Below are 21,449 nucleotides of genomic sequence, written 5' to 3' on the forward strand. Positions count from 1 at the left end.
AGTCACTAAATTCTTAGCCAAGATGCAAACTGATGCTGCTTCCCAAGATACTAACTACTGAGTATTCTAAGCACCAAGGGAGTTTGTCTAGAAACACAAAGCAATTACCACCCACAGAGAACTTCTGCAGGTTTTCCTTCATAACAGTTTCTAAATGTGATGAAAACGACTACGTCGGGAAGAGCACTATGTGGAGATCAGACTGCTGGCTGGGTCAGAAAACCAGGGTCCTGGGATAAGTCCAGAGAATAAGCCAGCAGGTCATTCCCTCAAGGGCAATTCCCTTAGCTCCAGATAATCTATTAGGTTAGGAACAACAGTTTCTGCCCGGAGGATGTTTATGCAGTGAGAAATAGAAAAAACCTGGGAAGCACTGTGAAACCAGAATTCAAGGAAATACTATCCTCTCTGAAAAGTGATTTCAGGAAGAGCCAAAGCAGGTGGGCTACCGTGGTGGAGGTGGCCTTCAAGTACAACTCTGAAGCTTAGTTACCTCTTTCTGTAGATTAGAAAGCTGAGACGAGAGGCTCTCAATTCTCATACGACTTTCCATCAGTTCTTCTCTGGCGCTATTGACAGTAGAAGTATTCATCTCTGATGACAGTCTGGCATTTTCAAGCTAAGAAAAGAAGCAAACCACGGTCAGTCTTATCTAGTGAATTAGAACAAACAAATGAGGAAGTATGAATCATCTCAAGATATTTCATTTCAAACCTAAGCCCTGTCAGTAACTAGCTGATGAAACAGGAAAAGCATCATGAAGTTCGCTGATGTGCTATGAATTACCTTAGAAGTTTTTCTGCTTTTTCAGCTCAGTTTCCAATATGGGAGCTTAACAATGCTGATATACGTGGGTTTACCCAAAATTTAGTGCTTAAATATTTCATCCATTATATGTCTAATGTCTCAGATAATGCTGCTAGTAAGCAGACTGAACAGCATTTAGCCATGGTGGTGTTTGCAGGAAAACAATCATCACATATCCCTAACCAGCAAATCTGATACAGAATATAAAACAATAAACAGAAAGTACTAATTAAGAGATTATCTCCAACCAAATAGAAATACTTTCTTTCAGAAGCAAAAAAAGAGCTCCTCTGGTACAAACAATAGCCCATTCCCCCAAATGCCCACAGCATTCTGTCCTGCCTGTCTTCAGGTATGTCTTCTGTATTTCTCTTCCCTGACTCCCTCTGAGACCAGAGTCTACGTGACCGACCCATCCTTAGCTTAGCTTCTTCAGTGCCCAGCACGGTGCCAGCACCAAGTAAGGGCTGAACAACTAAATGTAGGGATTAAAAGATCACCCTCTCATCAGCCAACTACTACTTCATAAAGTGGATTAAAAGCAATATGACCAATTTGAAGCCATGCAATGGAAATTATTTTCAACACCTCTATGGCTTATTTCTAAGTCTTCCACTAATAACGTTTTAATCAAATCATGTAATATTTAACACATTGGGGTAAAATCATTTACTATGAAAGCCTGTAGTCAGTGAATTAATAAATTTTTGCACGGTCTCCTAATGTAACAGAGAAGTTTCTATATTCTTTTTTAAATGGCTGAGGAAGAAATATCAGAGAGTGTCCATTTGGCCTTTGTTCAAAACAGCCCAAAGCGTGGTGGTCACAATCTAAGTACAATGATGACAGGCAGTCAGAATTAGACGCAGTCCAACAAGGTTAGTACTTGTTACTGAATGAAAATTTACTTTCAGATGGCTGGAGTTTAACTAATATAACTTGACACGAATGATCAACTGGACAAAGAGGTTAAAGACCATACCTTTTGTAAAAGTGGAATAATCCTACTTTCTCTCATTAACTTCTAGTTAACATTTACTTTATTAAAAATTGCTTTCTTAAAAAAAATCAATTTTCTATATTCATGGAGACCGCAGGAATTCACTTAATAAAACTAGAACAAACCAAATATCAAGTTATGCTCTCGGGGAGACTCTGAAACAAAAGCTTTACGTGTTTACAGCCATCCCGGGCAGTCTGCTCACTTTGGCATGGTAAGTCTGCTCTAGCTCTTCTTTGTACAGCTTGACTTGGGCATCGTGTTGCTCTCTCATCTCATGAAGGGCTTGAGCCAGCTTGTACTCGTACTCAATTTGACGCCCAGAATCCACCTCTACCAAGCGAGTTTCATGCTTTCTTCTGGTCTCATTAATCTCCTAGGAAGAAAAAAATGACATAAAACCAAGTTACTTACCATGGCGGATATCAAGACCATCTGAAGTTTTACACACCAACCTCCTCATGTCTGTCCTGACAAGCATGTGAATAGACAATTTTTTGCCTTCGTTTTCAAATGAGAAGATTTTTGAGACAGAACTAATGACAGAAATGGTAGCATCTCAGACTCTAGGAATTTCATGTTTATTTTCAGTAGCACAGCTATTTATTTCTCTAAAGGCAAGGAATGGCTGGAAGGCTTTCCAGCCATTCTAACTAGGTATATTGAATAGCAGGTAATTATTTTTCTAAATTGTACTGACAGTAGTACTAAGAATAACTCTGAAAAAAAATTCCACATGAAAAGTTAGAAACTTATCAATAAAACTTCAATTAGAAGATTTATGCATAAAATAAAACTTGTCTTAGACATACTAAGACAGAGCAAGCTAATTTACACGACTAATAGCTGGTGATGCTAAGGTATCAACATCAATTGATACACAATCTTATTGACCATATTACTTTTCTATCTCAAATACATATGACAATTCACTATCAAAGAATAGAAATAAGAGGCATAATCCTTCACATTAGTTTTTAAGGAATTATCCAAACTAGAATGGCTAGGAACACAAGTCCAAGAATACAATTTCCACTCTAGCGTCTAGCTCTGAAAATACAATAGATCTGTCTTTAATGGCAATAATTAAAGAGGCCACAAGAGGGGGATATAAGAACTTCTTGTTTCTGCATCCACTTCCAGCATGCGGTTTTTCTGTGCATGTCCCTCATCTTTCTCTTAACCACAGGAAGATGAGCTGGACAGAATCAGAAGACCAGGGATCAAATCCCAGTTCTGCTACTAGACTCCTAGGGCTCATATCTATATGAAGTGAATGTTACTTAAATCATAAAAATATGCAAATAAAAAGGTTTAGTTGAACCAGTATCAGGTACCTACTAGCCATTTTGCCCTTCATCTGCCTCCCTTCCTCTTTTTGTTGCTTTTCTCCTTCCTCTTACCCCTTAAGTATTCATAATAAGGAATCTAGGTATATTTACTGAATAGAATTTGACCCTCCATGGGAAAAAAAAAAGAAATGAGGAAGATTTTTTTTAATTCATTCTCAAAAAGGCAAAACCCCAAAATTCAAAGTTGCTACCCAAACATACTAAAAATACCAAATTATTACTTTTTAGTGATGTTGTTTTTCACTTAGTATTTTACATAAAATAAATGACTTGCAAAGAAAAAAATTCTAAACCTCTGGTTTAAAGATGCAGGAATCCACACAGCTTCAAAATTAAGAAACAATAGATCGTGGGAAATTTCAACAAAATGAAACAAAAATGTAAGTCAACATAAAGATACTTCAATTTATGAACTGTAGTAAATAATTATATGATAGCAGTCACTGTAATTTATAAGGAGCTTTCACACATGGTATTTTACTTTGATCCTTACCACTTCTTGGGGAAAAAACAGCAGGAACTGATATTTCATTTTTAAATAAGAAACCAACTCAAGAACTGTCCAAAGTCTGGCTGCTTATCCAATGAGTGCACTTTGTCCCCACAATACCCAGTAAAAATGGTCAATTTCTATTAAATTATTTTTCTCAAACTAAAATTATTTAACTTCTATAATAAATTCCTATTTTAAAATTGTTAGTCACCATTTTTAACATTCAGTTCAGTTCAGTTCAGTTGCTCAGTCGTGTCCGACTCTTTGCAACCCCATGAATCGCAGCATGCCAGGCCTCCCTGTTCATCGCCAACTCCCGGAGTTCACTCGAACCCATGTCCATCGAGTCAGTGATGCCATCCAGCCATCTCATCCTCTGTCATCCCCTTCTCCTCCTGCCCCCAACGCCTCCCAGCATCAGAGTCTTTTCCAATGAGTCAACTCTTCGCATGAGGTGGCCAAAGTATTGGAGTTTCAGCTTTGGCATCACTCTTTCCAAAGAACAACCAGGACTGATCTCCTTTACAATGGACTGGTTGGATCTCCTTGCAGTCAAAGGGACTCTCAAGAGTCTTCTCCAACACCACAGTTCAAAAGCATCAATTCTTCGGCGCTCAGCCTTCTTCACAGTCCAACTCTCATATCCATACATGACCACTGGAAAAACCATAGCCTTGACTAGATGGACCTTTGTTGGAAAAGTAATGTCACTTCTTTTTAATATGCTATCTAGGTTGGTCATTAACTTTTCTTCCAAGGAGCAAGCATCTTTTAATTTCACGGCTGCAATCACCATCTGCAGTGATTTTGGAGACCTCAAAAATAAAGTCAGACACCATTTCTACTGTTTCCCCATCTATTTGCCATGAAGTGAGGGAACCAGATACCATGACCTTAGTTTTCTGAATGTGGAGCTTTAAGCCAACTTTTTCACTCTCCTCTTTCACTTTCATCAAAAGGCTTTTTAGTTCCTCTTCACTTTCTGCCATAAGGGTGGTGTCATCTGCATATCTGAGGTTATTGATATTTCTCCCAGTAATCTTGATTCCAGGTTGTGCTTCTTCCAGCCCATTGTTTCTCATGATGTAATCTGCATATAAGTTAAATAAGCAGGGTGACAATATACAGCCTTGACGGACTCCTTTTCCTATTTGGAACCAGTCTGTTGTTCCATGTCCAGTTCTAACTGTTGCTTCCTGACCTGCATATAGGTTTCTCAAGAAGCAGGTCAGGTGGTCTGGTATTCCCATCTCTTTCAGAATTTTCCACAGTTTATTGTGATCCACACAGTCAAAGGCTTTGGCATAATCAAGAAAGCAGAAATAGATGTTTTTCTGGAACTCTCTTGCCTTTTCAATGATCCAGCAGATGTTGGCAATTTGATCTCTGGTTCCTCTGCCTTTTCTAAAACCAGCTTGAACATCTGGAAGTTCACAGTTCACGTATTGCTGAAGCCTGGCTTGGAGAATTTTGAGCATTACTTTACTGGCGTGTGAGATGCGTGCAATTGTGCGGTAGTTTGAGCATTCTTTGGCATTGCCTTTCTTTGGGATTGGAATGAAAACTGACCTTTTCCAGTCCCGTGTCCACTGCTGAGTTTTCCAAATTTGCTGACATATTGAGTGCAGCACTTTCAGGATTTCAAACAGCTCAACTGGAATTCCATCACCTCCTCTAGTTTTGTTCATAGTGATAGTTTCTAAGGCCCACTTGACTTCACATTCCAGGATGTCTGGCTCTAGGTGAATGATCACACCATCGTGATTACCTGGGTCGTGAAGCTCTTTTTTGTACAGTCATTTAAGTATTTAACTGCATGTTCTTTAACCTGCATGTTCTCAAACCCTCTTCAATTTTGAGAAAATACACGTGTCTTTCTTCAACTGTATTACACTACACATCTTTTCTGGGAACAGCTATTACTTTTACCCCTCAAGGCAGAAGCACAGAAGTTATGGCTGATAGATATTTTTTAATACACACATATAACTATAAACGCTGTGGGTAGCCAGCCCCCAATGACTGCTATGTTCATCTCCTGTGTGAGTTCCCTTCCATACTGTATCGTGGTTCATCTGTGTGATAGGGAGTGACGGTGTATCACTTAGGGATTTAGTCTCTACAAGACAATATGGCTTGCCTTGCTCTCTCTCTCTCTCATCATCCACTCTTGAGGAATCCCATCATGAGCAGCCCTAACAGAAGAGCCTGGTGGGCTACAGTCCGTAGGGTAGCAAAGAGGCGGGCACAACCAAGCAACCAATATATACACATAAGGAAGCCGATGCTGAACTGGTATCTCCAGACAACAGTTGTGAATGAACTCTGAAGTATCCCTCCAGACCAGGCTGAAAGCCTGACTGCAACCTCATGAGACCCTGAAGACAACATCCAAGTTAAACAGCTCTTAGATCCCTGACCTTGAGAAACTGTAAGATAGTAAAAGTCTGTGATTTTAAGATACTAAATTTTGAAGTAATATATCACTAATACAAATGCTTAAAGAGGTTGACAGTTAATTAACAGCTGTGGCCAGACCTTTTTAAGTTAGATGAAGTAAGTTGAGTTATATTATTGTACAAGTGAAAGTCGCTCAGTCATGTCCAATTCTTTGTGACCCCATACAGTTTCCATACAGTCCATGGAATTCTCTGGGCCAAAATACTGGAGTGGGTAGCTGTTCCCTCCTCCAAGGGATCTTCCCTACCCAGGGATCAATCTCAGGTCCCCTCCATTGCAGGCAGATTGTTTATCAGCTGAGCCACCATGGAAGTCCAAGAATACTGGAGTGGGTAGCCTATCCCTTCTCCAGCGGATCTTCCTGACTCAGGAATCAAACCGGGGTCTCCTGCATTGCAGGTGGATTCTTTACCAACTGAGCTATCAGGGAAGCCCTAGATGAAGTAAAAGCTTATAAATTTACCATAACACCTTGAATTCTTACATGCAGCCTTTTTAGGAACAGTGCCTTAAATCCTTTGCCTACAGAATTCTTCCCATTTTTTCACATGTATGGTTTATAACAAAGCCTTTTGGGATCCTTCCATTCCTTAAAGAAGAAAAATTACATATAATTACCTCTTCATACATGTTTTTACGAAACTCCAAGTCCTCAGTAAGGCTCTGACAGCGATTCTCCAAATCCACTTTAAGTAAAGTTTCATCTGCTAACTGTTTCTTCGCAGCAGCTAAAGAGGCTTCCAACTAATAGAAGGAAAAAGAACTAATGAAAATTATACAGCAATCATTTAGTAGTGAATTTAATAGATACCGATGGACTGAATCAAGTCGAGTACTACCATTTCTGAGTATTTGTCAATGTATGAGAGTCCCTCATGATAATCTTTATCACAGAAGTGTGGGTTCAACTGCTGGTCCCACCCACAGAGTGTCACCTCAAAACAGCCCTCAAAGCCGGTAAACGGCAACAGGGGAGGAAGAGATACCTATGGCTTGCGTTTCAAAACTCAATCGAATGGTTTTGGCTACCAATTTCATTTTTTCCTGTGTGGAGAGCACCATTAAGACATCTTCTCTCTTTTTACCCTACATTTTGGTACAATAATGAAATAAGCTGTGAGATCGAGAAACCAACAATCACAACAAGCACAACAGAGAGGACGAATGGCAGCAATAAGATCTGCACAGTCCAGACACAATGACTGAGAGGTGAGGGTGCTTTACACGCCAGCTAGCTCAGGTCTATCCTTGCAGGTGTAACCACCACCCCGCCGCCGCCGGCCAAAATAACTCAATAAATTTAAGATAAAAAACATAAATCAAGTTTTACAATCAAGACAGATGGGGCCATTAACCTGCAAAATACAGCTCAAGAGCAGAGTCTAACTTACCTGGGCAATCTGATCCTTCAGATCTTCCAAATCACTCTCTAAACTTTTCTTATCACCAAGCGCTGTCGCCAAAGCGGCATCTTTCGAATTCAGCGCTGCTTCGTATTCTCGAAGTTTGATCTGGGCTCCATTAAGATCAGATTCTTTCTTAGCGTAACTGCAAAACATTTGAGAAAGTGCAAGACATCATATTATACACCTGAACTGAACCATTCTCCCTCCCTGTTTAAGGGGGAAACAAAAGAGGAGGCAATTTAAATAAAGGCTGCCATAAGCTACTAAAATCACAGGAGTGATTCGGGAGTACTCTATCTGGAGTGCTATCTTTGGTGGATAATAACTTCTTCCTTCAACGACCACCCTTCCCTGATTAGCAATGACTCTAGCTGTAAGATGTCCAGAGGCCCAAAGTATCAGACTCTGGTTGTCTCTGAGGGAAAACACAAGCCTTCTTGTTTTATAAAGAGGTTGTCTATATGGTTCACTAAAACATTTCTGAAGAAATGAAAACCTGTTATTTTTAAATACAATGAATAGTAAAAATCAAGACATACGGGAGACATAAATCAAGATAAATGATGAGATTAAATAAATGAAAATGAAAAGTTACTTCAAAAAGTAATGTTATGACTTGTTGATATATATTGATAGAACTGACCCCCAGCTTGCAAGTAGTTTCCCTTTCTTACACAAGAGGTGGTTTTAAAACTTCCTTAACTACAAATAAGGGGCTTCCTAGTATTTTGAAGAAAATTTTTTTCAGTTTATACTAATAAGTATCCAAAAATGAAACTAGAATGAAGGTGTATTTTACTTCTAAATATCACTTTTTATTAAATGGAATTCTACATTATAAAATTAAGATTCCTTAGGATATAGTTTGTCAAATAATTATATTGTAAAGATCAGTATTTTTTAATCCAAATAATTCCATTATCATTAATAGGTCATACTGGAAAAGCCTTAATAATATAATAACTCTCAATATATGTTCTTAATTAAAACTGGTATTATAGAGAAGTATTTCTACTACTAATGTTTGAGAGTGGGCTCAACAGAGGAATCATTAATTAACAGAAATCCTTCAAATACTGTTATATCAATACCATAATAAAATGAAGAAAAAACTATCCAAAGGATAAGCAAAGGTAGTGAAAAGAGAAGATTTAATAGTACTCAGTTTTTACTCATTTTGGTATTATAAAACAACTACATACACATACAAAATCTCAGCCGTCACATAACAAGGATTTTTTTTCTTAAATTCTGTACTTTTAAAAACCACAAGATGGCAGTGTTTCACTGAAGACTTTGTTTAGAAAGGCGGGGAAAAAAATCAACTGTAGGAGAAAAAAAAAACTTCCCATACAGTCATTAATTTGTTAACAAAAATGTCTAATTCATAAAAGTGCTGGGTCCCAAAGCTAGGAACACCACAGAAAAGAATCAATACTTGTGGAAGAGCCATTACTTTACCCCACAGTATAAATGACCAGAGCTGGAAGGGAGAAATAACGCAATACATTGGATTTTAAAACACAATCATATTTTATAGTGAATCGCACAATATTTACAAAAGCTACGGACCCAAAATTACTTCACGGTTACAAAATTCTTCTGCATCACTGACTAATATTTAAGTCAGTGAATATTAGGAGGGGCTTCCCTGGTGGTCCAGTAGTAAAGAATTCACCTGCCAAGGCAGGAGACACAGGTTTGATCCCTGCTCCGAGAGGACCCCACATGCCACGGAGCCAACTGAGCCCCTTGCCACAACTACTGAGCCAGTGCTCTAAAGGCCGGGAACCGCAACTGAAGCCTGCGCCCTAAAGCCCCTGCTCCCCACAAAGAGAAGTCACTGCAGGGAGAAGCTTGCACATGGCAACTATAGAGAGCCCCTCCTCGCCACAACTAGAGAAAAGCCCACACAGAGATGAAGACCCAGCATAGCCAGAAATAAACAACATTATTTTTACAGAGCATGCAGGAAGTCTTGGTCTACCTACCAGCACACGGTCAAAGTCCAGAGACCTGCAAAATGGACATCATGGAATACACACATGCGAGGATGCGTCACCCAAGCACAGAGCAACATCTGATACTGCTCTCAGCAAAGAATAGCTTAGACAGGAATCCAAAGTTGCGCCGAAGTATCACTTGAGGCATCGGTGGGCATTCTTCTGAGACTATACTTCCTAACTGAATTTCTCCAGTTACTGACCTGCTTATTCAACGGAGATGTTTTCACATATGCACATGCTGAGTGTAAGCCAGAAAACATACCCATTTACCGGAGGTGTTTACCTAAGAACCAAAACTTTAAATTGCAGTAACAAAAAAAAAATGTTTATAAAACATAGCTAACACTCTAATTACGATTCTCCTCCCTTAATAAACAAAATTACTTTCATTTCAAGTAAGCTTGAATTTCAGTCACAGAGAAGGAAAAAGCAACCCACTTCAATATTCTTGCCTGGGAAATCCCTCCAACAGAGGAGCCTAACAGGATACAGTCCGTAGAGTTGCAAAGAGTCAGACACAACTTAGGGACTAAACAAGCTTGAATTTCATTCATAGCAAGTAACCAGGTCTAATCAAATATCTGACCATTAAAAAAATAATCAGCTGGAAAGGCTACATTTACAGTACTGTTATTCTATCTCAGTGGATCAGGAGAAACAGACATAACTTCAATAATGGACTTCCCAATAGAACATGGTACCTAAATCTGGGACCTGTCCTTATAATCTCCTGATGCTTGTAGTACTAAATAACCTAAATACAATTCATTACCTGCTACTTTCTGAATTGCTCCTGCCCACTTCTGACTACCAAGAAAACCACTGCTTTAATCACCTTGGTTTTTAACCTGCCAACTCTTTGAACTTGGCTAGTTTTAGGACCAGCATTTCAACCCTGGCTTCAGCACTGAGCTGCCTGACTCTCGAACTCTGTGTCTGTTTGCTGAGGACTCTGCACTACCTTTTCTCCTGGGATGACAAGTATCCCACTCCCTCAGTAGCCTTCATTTGTTTAAGTGTACCCCATTCCAGACTACTCCCACCAATAAATAAATGGAGATTAGAAAATGCAACCAATTACATAATTGCTGGAAAACGAATGCTTAACTGAGCCCCTAGGGGATATCCATCATTGGCAGGCAGTAACTGTAGAGCACATTCTAACTAAAGTCACATCACCTATACACAACACACAGAAAATCACTTAAGACCTAGGAAGTATATAATAACAACTTAAAAGTCAATTATGAATCATACTGTAGTTGTAAAACCTGAAAACTTAAGTTGACCACTTAAATAGGGAAATAAATTAAGCAGAACTAGAGGGATAAATACATACTAGAAATGATCTGAAACTTGTTACAGAACAGTTTTAATTAGTCAGGCATTGGCAACTTCCCTGGTGGCTCAGAAGGTAAAGCGTCTGCCTATAATGTGGGAGACCCGGATTCAATCCCTGGGTCGGGAAGATCTCCTGGAGAAGGAAATGGTAACCCACTCCAGTAATCTTGCCTGGAAAATCCCATGGACGAAGGAGCCTGGTAGGCTACAGTCCATGGGGGTCACAAAGAGTCGGACACGACTGAGAGACTTCACTTCACTTGGCCAATTACTGCCCTTCCGCTAACTTTTCACTGGTCAGTTTACACAAGTCAGTATATAGCACAATGCTCAGCTGAATGAATTCTCTAGCTTGACTAGTAACACAACCCCAAAAGTCCCTGAATTCAGGTTCCCTAAATCACCTACTACGTACCCATGAACGAAGACTCCATGTTCATTTTCAGGACAGAATTTATATATTCGGGTTTGGCTTCCTTCTTTCACAAGTGCCATTAATTTCCAGTTTTTCCTCAAATACTTTTGTCCTTGTTCATTGATTCTCATATATGGAAATATAAGTAACAAAGTGTAACATTAAGCAATTCAAAATAAGAGACCTAAATGGTAAGATGGTCTCTTAGTTGACAGAATAGCTACATAACTAGAAGAAGGTATATAAAATTACTTTCTGGATATTAAATGGCATTTTCATGAAATTTACCAAAGGTTATTATACTGCAAATATACAAGAATAGATAAGGGCAAGAAAACTAGGAGATTCCCTAGTGGCTCAGATGGTAAAGAGTCTGCTTGCAATGATGGAGAACTGGGTTTGATCCCTGGGTTGGGAAGATGCCCTGGAGAAGGGAATGGTTACCCACTCCAGTATTCTTGCCTGGAAAATCCCATGGACAGAGGAGCCTTGGAGGGCGATAGTCTATGAGGTCGCAAAGAATCGGACACGACTGAGCAGTAACGTGCGCACGCACACACACAAATGCTTGCTAAATTAATAAAATCTGTTGAAGATGTGTATTCTTATGAAAAAAATACATCCAAACTGTAATAATGATAGACTTTAGAATGCTGACTTTAAAAAGCCACACATCCTCTAGCTGCCATCTTGCGTCCCCGAGTGTGTGCGCCTAACCTCAGCGGGTCTGCCCAAGACCACCTGAGCCCCAACCCTAGTCCCCCGCACGGCCCCATTTCCACTCCAACAAGATGAAAGAAACTATCATGAACCAAGAGAAACTCGCCAAACTGCAGGCACAAGTGCACATTGGTGGGCAAGGAGCTGCTCACAGAAAGAAGAAGGTGGTTCATAGAACAGCCACAGCAGATGACAAAAAACTTCAGTTCTCTTTAAAGAAGTTAGGGGTAAACAATATCTCTGGTACTGAAGAGGTGAATATGTTCACAAATCAAGGAACAGTGATCCACTTTAACAACCCTGAAGTTCAGGCATCTCTGGCAGCAAACACTTTCACCATTACGGGCCACGCTGAGACAAAGCAACTGACAGAAATGCTCCCCAGCATCTTAAACCAGCTTGGTGCCGACAGTCTCACCAGTTTAAGGAGACTGGCTGAAGCTCTGCCCAAACAATCTGTGGATGGAAAAGCACCACTAGCCACTGGAGAGGAGGAGGATGATGAAGTTCCAGATCTTGTGTAGAATTTTGATGAGGCTTCCAAGAATGAAGCAAACTGAATTGAGTTAACTTCTGAAGAAGATAAATCTTGAAGAAGTTACTGGGAGCTGCTATTTTATATTATGACTGCGTTTTAAAATTGTGTTTATGGATCTGATAAAATCTAGATCTCTAATATTTTTAAGCCTAAGCCCCTGGACACTGCAGCTCTTTTCAGTTTTTGCTTATATACAGTTCATTCTTTGCAGCTAATGAAGCTGAAGAAGCCTAAGAATAAAGTTTGAGACAAAAGATAAATAAAATTCTTTGCCTAGTAAAAAATAAAATAAAACAAAAAGCCACACATCTGGCAAGGGCGGGGTGGGGAACAAGCAAGAGACGCTCATATTTCTAAAGATAAAAACAGAAATACAAGTATTGGGTCTTTTTAATTACTGCCTTCACATGTCAGACAACAGCTTATGGAAACCAAAAAGGAACCACTCTCAGGTATGTTTTAAACCCCACTCATAATATTCCATAGCAAAATACTAGGCAACTCTGTTTGCTCACAGATCACTTATTTGCAATTTTGAAAAGCTATTACAGATTGTCAAGTTCATCTTATTTAAGAGTAGCTACTCAACAGATTCAGACTTAATAATGTTCCTAATTTTTAATCTCCTAGATGGAAATGAGACTACAAAAGAAGATGAAAGACCAACAAAAACAAAACACGCCAATGAGTTCTCGGCAGGTGTCCAGCTACCTTTCTTAACTCAGCACTCATCACTAACATTTACTTCAGGACCATTCTTATTTAGAAAAACAAATTACCGGGAATGAAAGGGAAATGTCATTTTAGTTTTTTACCTTCAATCAGGTAACAGGAACCATTCTTTATAAAATTACTTTTAATCATATCCACAAAGGCTTTTTAAATCCTTCAAAATAGACCCACTCTACATGGAGAGCCAGGCTGATCAGGCACAGCTCTTTGAGCTCTGGTGTTAATATACAGTAAGGTTCTTCTGAACAGCTGTCTGGTGGCAGCTGAACACCACTCAACACTAATGCAATTATTCAATGACTATCAAATAATCCAGCTTTTGAGGCACTTTTCATCCCAGAGTTCAGAATCAACATGCCCTATATTATGTAGCCATGGTTCAGACTTTCAGTGCAAAAATAAACTTTACTTTGGGCTTTAGTTCAGTTCAATTGCTCAGTTGTGTCCGACTCTTTGCGACCCCATAGGCTGCAGTACGCCAGGCCTCCTTGTCCATCGCCAACTCCCAGAGCTTACTCAAACTCATGTCCATTGAGTCGGTGATGCCACCCAACCATGTCATCCTCTGTCGTCCCCTTCTCCTCCTGCCTTCAATCTTTCCCAGCATCAGGGTCTTCTCAAATGAGTCGGCGTGGGAGCGACTGTGAGGAGATATCTGACATCCAAGGGCAGAGAAGACCCAGAAAGATGGTAGGTGCTGGAGCAGAGGCTGCGTGGTGGGTGTGCGGCTGGAGAGTGGCTCTGAGAGGATACCCCACGTCCAAGAACAAAGGAGATGCCCCAGCAAGATGGTAGGAGGGGCAAAATCACGTTTAGAATCAAACCCCATACTCATCAGAAACGCTCAGAGGGCTCAAACAAACCTTTTGCGCACCAGGACCCAGAGACCCCATAGAGGCTGGGACAGAACTGTGTTTGGGCTTAAGATAAAGGATATTAATAGGCCCAAACAAAACCCTTCTGTCCTGAAACTGAGTAATCTATCTAAAGTAATAGACTCAAACTACATATTAAATGCATCTGCCCCAACATTCACTCATCAGCCTCAATACTGTCCTCAGAGTATCTTCCCTTCCAAAGGGAGAAGGGATGTGATCCCCAATATTTCTACCAAAGAAAATTAATTACAAACTAAGTATAATCTAATTTACAATGTCACCAAAGTCGTGTGATCACAATTTCCATTAATAAGGGTCTCCTCTGACACAAGCAAAAAGACTAAGATGCTTCTGCACAAACCCAAAATGGATCATTTCTGGTGGTAATAAAATTCTGCTTCTCATTCAATAAACTGAGAAGCTGGGAATTCTCTGGTGGTCCAGTGGTTAGGACTCCATGCTTCTGCCGTAGGGGGCATGGGTTCCATCCCTGGTCAGGGACCTAAGATCCCACAAGCCAAGTGGCGTGGCCAAAAATTAAACATAAATAAATAAACTGAGCAGTCAACACATTAGCAACAACCCAATCAAAATCAGGTAAACTCTAATTGCAATCAGGTTAAAATTAGGAAAAACATTAAGCAAGATCAACACTGGACCACAGAACCATTTCTCTGAACAAAAGAAATACAGTGACATAAACAGACGCAAGAGAGGAATGGACAAATACAGTTTAATTTTTACAAAAAAGTGACTTACTGGGGAAAAAAAACAACTAAAATCACAACTTCGTTATGCTAGGTCACTGATCTGGGTGTGTGGAAGCTAGCAATGAACAAAACATATAGAGTCCCTGATCTTACGGAAGGTACATTATACTGGGGAGAGACACAAATACATATACAGCAGGGATAATCAATATTTCAAAGAAAAACAATTCAGAATAAGGAGTTAGAGAAAGAAAGGGAGGATGATCATTTTACATAGTGTTCAGAAAGAGACTGATTTTATGTCACCAGCCATTTTCTACATCAGAAAATCACTTTTTAAACCCAAATTTTATCCAGCAATACAATTACTATCATTAGTTATTTCATTGTTCCTCTATGGGTTATGTGCAACCCAATCTAAAGAGAAAATAGTCTCCTACAAAAATGGTTATTACTAAGTCAATAATTATTTGGGGGAAGCCTAGAGAGTGCTAGGAAATGTGCTGATACAAGAAGAAGCAAAATCAGACTCCAGCCCTGTGCACAAAGAGATTCCAGTCCAGCAGGGGAACCAATGAATCACACAAAGTTGTCTTAACAAATCAAACCTATCAGCAACATCCCTAAGAAACAGAAAAAGTACACAGTGCTGTAAGAGCACATGATGTAACTTCCCTGTGAAAATGGCACATTAAACATGGCTCCACTGTTACCCCATCCAGAAACACAATAACTGAGTAACAAATTGACAAGGAAGGAACAAAATTTTAGAAGCTAAAATTAGATGAGTGACAATGAGCTTGGCCAACCCTAGAGGGCCAAATCTCAAGCTAGACACAGGGCTATGTGAGAAATAACCTAATTTATACTGCAGATACTGTTGACAGCAAGAGATACCCCAGTAACCTGAAGTAGGACTAGATGAAAATCTATTTGAGAGGCTAAGCAGACCATACTCTATGTTCCTGGGCCAATGGCTCCTCATTCACCAGGATGAAAAAGGAAAAGTTTATACTCTCTAAGGAGTAAAACAGAACCTCAGACCTGGCGCCACCTGAACAGCCAAAGGCACACTATTATACTGAAAAGGCAGAATTCCAGTGGACTTTTCCAGATGCTGATGTTGCCTCTCAATCTCCCTCAGCTTAAAGTGCACTATACAGACAAAACCAAGAGAGAAGACTTGAAGACAGACACTGGGTAAGTTTCCAACTAAACAATTCCACTGTTACACAATGATGCTTAGTCATGAATGCATCCATTCATGCATACAGCTTCCCATTCTTAGAGCCCTGCTTCTGAATACGGAGGACATATAACAGTCATCAGACCTTTGAGAGAAACTCTCCCTGTAAACTGACTCACCCAATGTCCATTCCACCCTCCTAGTTGCACTTTCTTAAACTAGAAAACATAAACTACATTTGCCAGAATCTCTTGCAGCTAGGATTCTGGATGCAAAGTATATATTCTCACTGCTGCTGCTGCTGCTGCTGCTGCTGCTAAGTCGCTTCAGTCGTGTCCGACTCTGTGCGACCCCATAGATGGCAGCCCACCGGACTCCCCTGTCCCTGGGATTCTCCGGGCAAGAACACTGGAGTGGGTTGCCATACATCCATGATACAAAAGAAGGAAGTATCATGGGGCTACCTTCCTAGTACTTATGGCAATTTCTCTGCTGACAAGCAGGGTCAACACCACATACATTACTACAGTAATTTTGAAATCAGGAACTCATTCCTCCAATTTTGAGACTGTTTTGGCTATTCTGGATACCATGGATTTCCATTTAAATTTTAGGCTTAGTGTGACAATTTCTACAAAAGAAACAACTATGATTCTGAGAGAGACTGCATTGAATCTGTGGGTCAATTTGGGGAGAATGGCCAGCTTAACAATATTAAAGTGTCCAGAGACAGCCGTGGGCTTAGAAAGCCTTTGGGCAACCTGTCTGCTGATGGGTGGGGCTGTGTGCCCCACTGGTTGTTTGCTAGGCCTGAGAAGTCAGAGCTTACAGGCTGTTGAGTGGGGCCAAGCCTTGGTGATGGAAACCCAGGCAAGATGTCCACCTCAAGGAGAGTTTGTGCAAATGGATCCTCCTGATATGTTCACCATCAGATTTTATGACTCCAAAGTGAACCACAGCAGGCACCCACCTTCACAGGAGACCCTTCAAAGACCAGCAGCCTCAGATTCAAGATGTCCAGCTCCCCAAGGCACAGTGGCTGTGATGGTCATCACCTTCCACAAGTACTCCAAAACAAAAGGATATGTCCTACAAACTCTTTTAACTTTTCAGTCATTAGTACTTCTTAGTAACAACAAAAGCTAGAAAACTGTAGAGCATGCTTTCAAAATCCTGAGGAAATATTCTTTACAACTTAGAATTCTACACCCAGAGTATCAATGCTTAGGCAATGCAACTAGACAAGAAAAAAGCACAGATGCAAAATTATACATCTATAATAAGATAAAACTAATAGAAAGCCTCCTGATTACTACTGACTCGATGTCTTAGCAACTGACATCATCTTTCTTTATAGTTAAACAAAACTAAATAAGTGGGGGTGAAGGGGAAGCAAGGGAATTCCAAAAAAAAAAAATCTACTTCTGCTTCATTGACTATGCTAAAGTCTTTGACTGTGTGGATCACAACAAACTGTGGAATATTGTTAAAGATATGAGAATACCAAACCACCTTACCTGCCTCCTGAGAAACTGGTATGCAGGACAAGAAGCAACAGTTAGAACCAGACATGGAACAATGGACTGGTTCCAAATTGGGAAAGGAGTACATCAAGGCTGTATATTGTCACCCTGCTTATTTAACTTATATACAGACTACATCATGTGAAATGCCAGGCTAGAGGAATCACAAGCTGGAATCAAGACTGCTGGGAGAAATAACAACAACCTCAGATATGCAGATGACACCACCCATATGGCAGAAAGAGGAGAAACTAAAGAGCCTCTTGATGAAAGTGAACGAGGACAGTGAAACAGCTGGCCTAAAACTCAGCATTCAAAAAACTAAGATCATGGCATTCGGTCCTATCACTTCAAAGCAAATAGACTGGGAAAATGTGGAAACAGTGTCAGATTTCATTTTCTTGAGCTCCAAAATCACTGCAGACAGTGACTGCAGCCACGAAATTAAAAGGCGTTTGTTCCTTGAAAGATTAGCTATGTCAAACCTAAACAGTGTTTTAAAAAGCAAAGACATCACTTTGCCCACAAAGGTCCATATAGTCTAAGCTATGTTTTCCCAGTAGTCATGTACGGATGTGAGAGTTGGATCATAAAGAAGGCTGAACGCTGAGGAATTGATGCATTTGAACTGTGTTGGAGAAGACTCTTGAGAGTCCCTTGGACAGCAAGGAGATCAAACCAGTCAATCCTAAAGGAAATCAACCCTGAATATTCATTGGAAAGGCTGGTGCTGAAGCTGAAGCTCCAGTACTTTGGCCACCTGATGTGAAAAGGCTGACTCACTGGAAAAGACCCTGATACTGTGAAAAATTGAGGGGAAGAGAACGGGGCAACAGAGGATGAGATGGCTGAATGGTTTCACTGACTAAAGGGATACGAGTTTGAGCAAACTCAGGGAGACAGTGATGGACAGAGCAGCATGGCATGCTGCAGTTCATGGAGTCTGACATGACTTAGTGACTGAACAACAACAAGTAAGTGGGGAAAATACTATTTTCATAGACAATCAAAAGGAAAAGCGGTACAGAAAAGGAAAACTACAGAACACTACTGAGTTCTGTTGAGAATTACGTTCATAGAGTATAGGCTTCTCTACTGTAACAAATTTGTGTTTCTGAAAACTCTTGCACATTAAAAATAAGAGAATGGGAAAAATAAGGTTGGAACCAATCATTCAAAAGTTACACAGCCCTAACCAACGCACCAGCAGTAACATAATTAGTACCCCAGGAGATGGCTTGGGCAATGCAAACAGTCAGTTCAGCGTGGCTAGAGCGGCCTCAAGAGATACTCAGAGACGCACAGCATCAGAGAGGCCTTGCTGATCTGCAGGAACTGAGACATTAGAGACGGAAACAGACTGAATACAACCAAGGCTCTAAGAACAAAGGTACAGTACCTCTCTCGGGGAGGGAATTCTGGGTGCAGGATCCTTAACTTTGTTAAACTGAAATTGAAGTCAGAGCTTTCTTTCCCTCTGAACTCTACTCTTGATATTCTGACTCTACTGGGAAAAGTCACATATAAATCAATACAACCTCCAATTATAATTACACCATTTCCCTATTTACCAGTCACATACGAGCAAATTGGTGCTCAAGGAGCATTTGCAGCAGAACACCATTCATTAATACTTGATATACCAAAAACTGACCTAAAGCTAATCTCAACTAAAACATAATGTATGACTATTAGGAGGAAAAGAGGAAGAAGAATTTGTATTATGAAGAATAGAATGAAAAAACTCAATTCTTCATCTTCCATAAATGGGACTGAATAAAAAACTTCATGTTTGGAGGGGAGGGAGCAAAGCCAAGGACGGTATAAGCTGAAGCCACAGAGTCACTCAGGAGCCAGCTCATGAAGGGAAGAACATTTAGGTAAAATGACCATTATGTCCAAGTCTGTCTAGGGCAATTTCCACTGGCACCAGTTGTCCCAGCATAATTATCAATAGCTCTCTCTTTCACACACAGAAAGAAGTATCCCTGTTTGGATACTAAATTATATGGTCAATCTATTAGGTGATACTGAGGAGTTTACACTTTACTCTAGAAGCCACAGTCCTGGAAGCTACTTAAAAGTGTCTTAGACAAAGGCAGGGAAACAATTACATTTTTTAGTGCAGAATCTTAGAGGGATAAGTGTTCTGGTACCCTATCCAATGTTTTGCTACATAAATATCAAGTAAAAATCTACTTTAAATCGACCTTTAAGAACATCTTCCTTTCACATCAAACACCCTTTGTGACCTACATGTTTATTCCCATTTCTTCCTTGATAATGGTCAGTGGCCTTTGACTAGCATTAGATGCTCCTCACAGTCAACAATATGCTCCCATGAACAGAAGTCAATGGATAGATACTTTTTAGGCCTTATCAAACCAGAACTGCACTAACATTCCTTTGTAAACCTTTGTAAATCACTCCAATTTCCCTAACCTCGCACACTCAGTACCTCTTCAGCCCACCTCTGCCCTTTCCCACTTCCTACCTCAGTTCAGCAGCCATGACCCCACGTGCTCATACTAGCGTTTCTACCTCTACTCTTTTTTCCTCCACGCAAAAGCCAGACTGATCATGTCAGTCTTCTGCCTGCAATTCTTGAGGCTCTTCATTACCTAAAATTAAACCCTCCCTCTCCTCATTTTTATGTACATCTATACAGCTCGAGTTTGCCCTTCTACAGTTTTCCATTTAGAAGTCAATTCCACTTACGTCTCAACATTCAGCTCGGATTTCCCTGCCTCCCCCAATTCTCCTCAGCAGCAGCTTTACAAGCTCCTACTCTGCCCTGCGTGGTTGGCAGCCCCATCCCCCAGAGCATGAAGAGGATACTGCTATCACGGCACTGCTTACATTGTATTAGCTGCGCTTATGTGCTCAGTCGCTAAGTCGTGTCCGACTCTTTTGTGACCCCATGGACTGTGGCCCACCAGGCTCCTCTGTCAATGGGATTTCCCAGACAAGAATACTGGAGTGCGTTGCCATTTCCTCCGCCAGGGGATCTTCCCCACCCAGGGATCCAACCTGTGTCTCCTGCATTCGCAGGCACATTCTTTACCACTGAGCCACCAGGGAAGCCTGGATATGTATTAGCATACCACCTTAGTATTTCAAACAGCTGCCTCAGTTACTTCACCAGTTTCCTCACCCTTTGAGCAAGGTCATCGTAAGGCTTGAAAGACAGTATCTGTAAAGCATCTAGCACAGTATCTGGCAAACACAACAGTCACAAAATAACATCAGCTCTTTCTGTCCTGCATCTTGCACACGCCTTCTAAGCTCTCTAGGTCTCAGTTTCTGAACCCACAAAGTGGGCTGGATAGATCAGATGATCCAAGCCTCCTCCGAGCAGCAAAAGTGCTGTAACTCTATAAAGGCAACAAATGCAAATGCAGTGAAGGCGAAATTTCATTTTAAGGGACCAAGTAAACATGCTCGCTAGGGACAGTCTCCCTTTCACTCAGGTCTACAGCAAAGACATCAGCAAAAACCTAAGACTGTGACCCAAATGTGAATCTTTACTCCTTTATGCTTGCAACACGACCCTAACAATAAAGATGATCAAGAACTAAAAGAATCCCCCAGAAACTAAAAATAAAGTATCTGAAACAAAAAAAGTACAACCATTTACCTCCAGCGAATCAAAAATTGGCAACATTGTCACTACTTGATGCAGTGGTTAACATTTAACCAAAAAATTAGTTAACATTTAACCATTTTTAGGTTAACCAGGAGGAAATAAAATCTTACACTGTCAGCAAGAGAGAAGATAATCATGGCCCTCTATGACCTCTCAGAAATTAGGGAGATATAGCCACGGCAAAACCTACATCTTTGGTCACAGTAAACTAATCCTACCCTAAAGGCTGTTGATGT

General features: G+C 40.4%; 2 protein-coding genes across 3 annotated transcripts in view; one reads left to right on the top strand and one right to left on the bottom strand.

The window, feature by feature from the left end:
• Positions 1-21,449, bottom strand: part of LMNB1 (lamin B1) — a 52,596-nt gene that overhangs the window by 21,143 nt on the left and 10,004 nt on the right. The window contains exons 2-5 of the mRNA XM_068979689.1: positions 7,504-7,660; positions 6,731-6,856; positions 2,013-2,183; positions 494-619 (exon numbers count right to left, since the gene is read on the bottom strand). Coding sequence (XP_068835790.1) covers positions 494-619; positions 2,013-2,183; positions 6,731-6,856; positions 7,504-7,660 — 580 coding nt within the window. The remainder of the gene's footprint in view (positions 1-493; positions 620-2,012; positions 2,184-6,730; positions 6,857-7,503; positions 7,661-21,449) is intronic.
• LOC138085359 (transcription factor BTF3-like) lies at positions 12,072-12,524 on the top strand. Of its 2 annotated transcripts, XM_068979691.1 has the most exons (2): positions 12,072-12,456; positions 12,514-12,524. In XM_068979691.1, the coding sequence occupies exons 1-2, from the start codon at positions 12,072-12,074 to the stop codon at positions 12,522-12,524; spliced, it is 396 nt and encodes a 131-aa protein (XP_068835792.1). The 2 variants fall into 2 exon arrangements, with proteins under 2 accessions (XP_068835792.1, XP_068835791.1); XM_068979690.1 differs by having other exon boundaries at positions 12,072-12,524.

This window comes from Capricornis sumatraensis, chromosome 9 (genome assembly GCF_032405125.1).
Source record: "Capricornis sumatraensis isolate serow.1 chromosome 9, serow.2, whole genome shotgun sequence".
In the NCBI taxonomy this organism is placed as follows: Eukaryota; Metazoa; Chordata; class Mammalia; order Artiodactyla; family Bovidae; genus Capricornis; species Capricornis sumatraensis.